The 3,803-nt window shown below is 46.6% G+C and overlaps 1 protein-coding gene across 1 annotated transcript in view; it reads left to right on the top strand.

The window, feature by feature from the left end:
• The window catches only part of Galntl6 (polypeptide N-acetylgalactosaminyltransferase like 6), a 1,205,609-nt gene extending 1,201,867 nt beyond the window's left edge, over nt 1-3,742 (top strand). The window contains exons 13-14 of the mRNA XM_004640251.1: nt 1,967-2,061; nt 3,557-3,742. Of these exons, the coding sequence (XP_004640308.1) occupies nt 1,967-2,061; nt 3,557-3,742 (281 nt within the window). The remainder of the gene's footprint in view (nt 1-1,966; nt 2,062-3,556) is intronic.
• Nucleotides 3,743-3,803: the final 61 nt, after the last annotated feature.

The raw sequence follows: 3,803 nt of genomic DNA, 5'->3' as shown, positions 1-3,803 counted from the left end.
TTATTTATTTATTTATTCTGGCCCAGAGTTTGAGAGGTTTCAGCACAAAATCTCCCAGGGTGGCTGCTCTTAGGCCCGTGACCAAGTAGAACATCATGGTGCAGGAACGCAGGGCAGGGGAGCTGCTCAGCCCACCGCAGCCTGGAGGCACCAGAGGCAGGAGAAGCCAGGGGGAAGGGCACCGGGATCAGAGAGTCCTGGGTGGAGTCACTAATGGTTAGCCTGGAACACCCAGCTGAACTGAACCAGCCTGGGGCTGAGGACAGAGGGCCCATCTGAGGATTGCTGCCAGCAGTACAGCAGGAGAAATGGTGGAGAAGATTCGGGGCTGTAGATTCTCCGGGAGCAGGTTGTCATGCTGGCTTTGTTGAGGCGAGCTTGGCTGTTCTCATCACCAGAAGAGCTCAGGACCCCACTGTTGCTGAGGATGGCTGTGGTTCTTCTCCAGGGAGCTCTGGTCCTTACTTTGAGTATCACTTCCTGGCCCCAGTGCAGATCCCTCAGCATACCAGCCCAGATCCTTCATCCCACTGGTGCAGACTTTAGCTTCCACCACTAACCTTTGGGCCTTCCCAGCATAGGACCTGGAAACAGACTTGCATGAGACATTGCGTGTGGGCTCTAGGCCTCCAGCTGGGCTCGTGCAGGACATTGCCGTGGGATCCAGGCCTTCAGCTGGGTTCTTTGTGTCCCTAGTGTGTGGACAGATCTCCTGGGCTCTTCTGCTTTTACTTTTTGGGGGAATGTCATAAAATAGTCCTATAAATTATGTGTCCTGTGTTAAGCTGTTTCTCTTGTAGAACCCTGACTACAGCAAAGCTCGTGTCTATGTCTACACGCTCCTCTCTCTTCAGCTAAGCTCCACATCCAGATTCTGTCACCTCCCAAAAGTGTAATCAAATGCTGATCTCATGAATTGATTAATCCAGTTGATGAAGTTACACTAGCCCTCAGGATCCAGTTACCTTTCTCAAAGCCCATCAGATAGTACCCAAGCCTCTAGTGCACAAGGGCCCATTTCAGATTCAAACCATAACAAAGTTAAGGGGCAAAGCACCATGTAACCATCACATTGGGAACAGCCAGAGCTTTAGCTGCACCTTCCCTCGGGCCTGCACAGTGAGCAGTCTAGCTAGAAACTAGAAAAGAACACGTAGGGCTGTCATGGAGCAGCAACCTTGCCAAAGTGCTCTCAAGAACACTTCCCTGTGTTCTGTCAGCAGCCTTCACTGTCCTGACAGATGGGATGAAAGGCAGAGAAGCGAAGGACTGTCATGGAATAAGAGACCATATTCAAAGAATGATTACTTAATCCACTGACTTTATTTCAGCCAGGAAAAGCATCTGTAAAGGTGTTTAGTAACCCAAAAACGTGGCTGAGTAGAAACATAAAAATGGCAATCACAGAACAGCCCCCAAGGTCAAAAGTGAAGAATGTATGCTCTGGCAAAGGCTGAAGATAGCCCAGAAGTTTCATCTCCAGATGCTCCAAAGACAAGGGTGAGCAGAGCTGAGTCTCTAACAAAAGAACAAACAGCCCATGGACGGCCTGAAGTTGTGAGATGGTCTCTAGTTTGACGCCCTGTTGTCTGTCTCTGTCACTAGTGAACTTTCAAATAAAAAGTTCATTCATTGTTACTGCTGAAGGAGGCTTTAAACCCCTCATTTTGCTGGGAATTCAAATTTTAACTCTTATAAGAATGTGAAGTGTAAGTACAGAAAACCTATTCTGGATGGTTCAGGGTAATGCCGAATTTGCATAGCTCCCCTGGCTGTACCCATGCGTATCTCCCTACTTATCCAAATACTTGCTCCCGTGTGGGATTCTGGAAAAATGATTTCCACATCATTCAGAAAATACTGTTCAAAAAACCTAGTTTGGCTTTCACAGCCATCCTGAGGTACACAAGTTGGTGAAGGAAAGGAAAATAGATATGTTACTCCTTTTCTCCCCCTCATTGTTAAGCTTTCATGGACAGGTGTATTTTGAAGGAAAAACAACCTCTGTCAGTCCCACAAGCTGTTGATAAAAGGCTTAATAAAGAGGAAATTGGGAAAGGGGTAAGGAGGTACATGACCTGGAACCCAGTGAATCAGAATTTAGCAAACTACAGAGTTTTCACGAGTATTAGAGCTTAAGAATGCTCTTGGAAAAACTGATCTAATGTTAGGTCCATATAGCTAAACTGCTGGCAGTGGAGCAGGGGCCTGGGTGTCAGAGATGCTGGCAGGAAGAGGAGAAAGAGGGAAGGCGGCTGCTAGCTAGGAAGAAGGACGTGCAGAGAGGGGCAGTCTCCTTCCTCCTAAAGCTGGCTGCCTCACTCCAAATGGGAGAGAGCTGTGCAGGGTGTCCCCTGGGGAGGGACCCCGGCAGGACTCATAAAGCTGGAAATGAAAAATGTGGTAAGGAGACCCCAGGAGTCCTTTTGTATAAGGATGTGGAAACCACAATAACTCAGGCAACTTTGCCTTTAAAGATAGCAGGAAAGAATAGGGAGCCTTTGTGTTAGGCTTTTTGTTGACACGGAATAAAACACAACTAAATTGCCTGCTTGCTGCCTTTCTCCTTCCTTATTTTTCTTTTCCTTTGTGTAGCACTGCACTATGTAAACATCCGGGTCCTAAGAGGATATTAAATATTGGTTTGATGGAGTATTAAAGTTCAGGAACAACCCAGAAGTGTTTACAAAGGGTGATTGAGAAAGCCCTATTTCTAAAAGCTTTGTAAGTTTAGTATTCTTCCCTTAAGGAAAAATAGCCAGAACAGCTAATCACTTCCTAAGCTAAATAATTAAGCATAACTTGGCTCTAAAATGTAAGCAGTGATTTAGTGAAGTTTTTTCCCATTATTGGCATTTTTTTTTGAGTCCTAAATACCATAGAGATAAATGCTAGCTGCTATTGTAGGAAAACTTTGCTTCTAGTGTCCTTATTGTGTTTACATAATAAAGTACATGACAATAAAGCCCCTTCAGATAGAAAGCTCGCTCCGTACTTCAACTTTGTGTGCTGCGAGCCTCTTTACTCACTGGTCTGCTAGCTGTGCCCCCTGCATCAGCCTTTCTTTTAACTGAATGCTGCCTCCACTTTGCTGTGCTGGGAGACCTGTTCCGCTGGACACCTGGGACATCAAAAAGGGGGCTGAGAAGAGACCAGAGCTGGAGAGCTAACAAGTTTGACTTCAGACTTTAAGCTGTCATCCTGTGTCATTAGTCCACATCTCCAAATTCATTTTCTGAAGATAGCAGCTGAGCACTTGACATTTTGGTTCCTATTTCCATTGTATTCCTTTTTCCCACTAGAAGCTCCATGTGAGAGTAGGGACAGTGTAACTGGGGTGTGTGTGTGTGTGTGTGTGTGTGTGTGTGTGTGTGTGTGTGTTTACTGTCAGGTAAATTATAGGTGTTTTATATGCACATTTCTTTCTAAATAGCTAGGCTATTAGCCACTTGACAGATAACCCCAATGCACTTTGATATTTATCTTCAAAATTTAAAGATAAAGGCACAGGCCAGGAAATGAATGGATTGCTTTTTCAAAATGAATGAGACTGCAGTCTCAGCGCGAAGGCGGCCGGGCTGCCTGTCTCGGCTACGATGAGGCTTGTGCTGCTGCTCCTGGTGGCGGCGCCGCAGTGCTCGGCGGCGAGGCTTCGGGCCACCTGGGCGGCGTGCCCAGCAAGAGACTGAAGATGCAGTACGCCACCGGGCCGCTGCTCAAGTTCCAGATTTGTGTGTCCTGAGGTTATAGGCGGGTGTTTGAGGAGTACATGAGGGTTATTAGCCAGCGGTACCCAGACATCC

Source organism: Octodon degus, unplaced genomic scaffold (genome assembly GCF_000260255.1).
Source record: "Octodon degus isolate 3935 unplaced genomic scaffold, OctDeg1.0 scaffold00121, whole genome shotgun sequence".
Taxonomy (NCBI): Eukaryota; Metazoa; Chordata; class Mammalia; order Rodentia; family Octodontidae; genus Octodon; species Octodon degus.
Note: the sequence above shows the minus strand (reverse complement) of the source record. Positions and strands in the feature narration are given on the sequence as shown.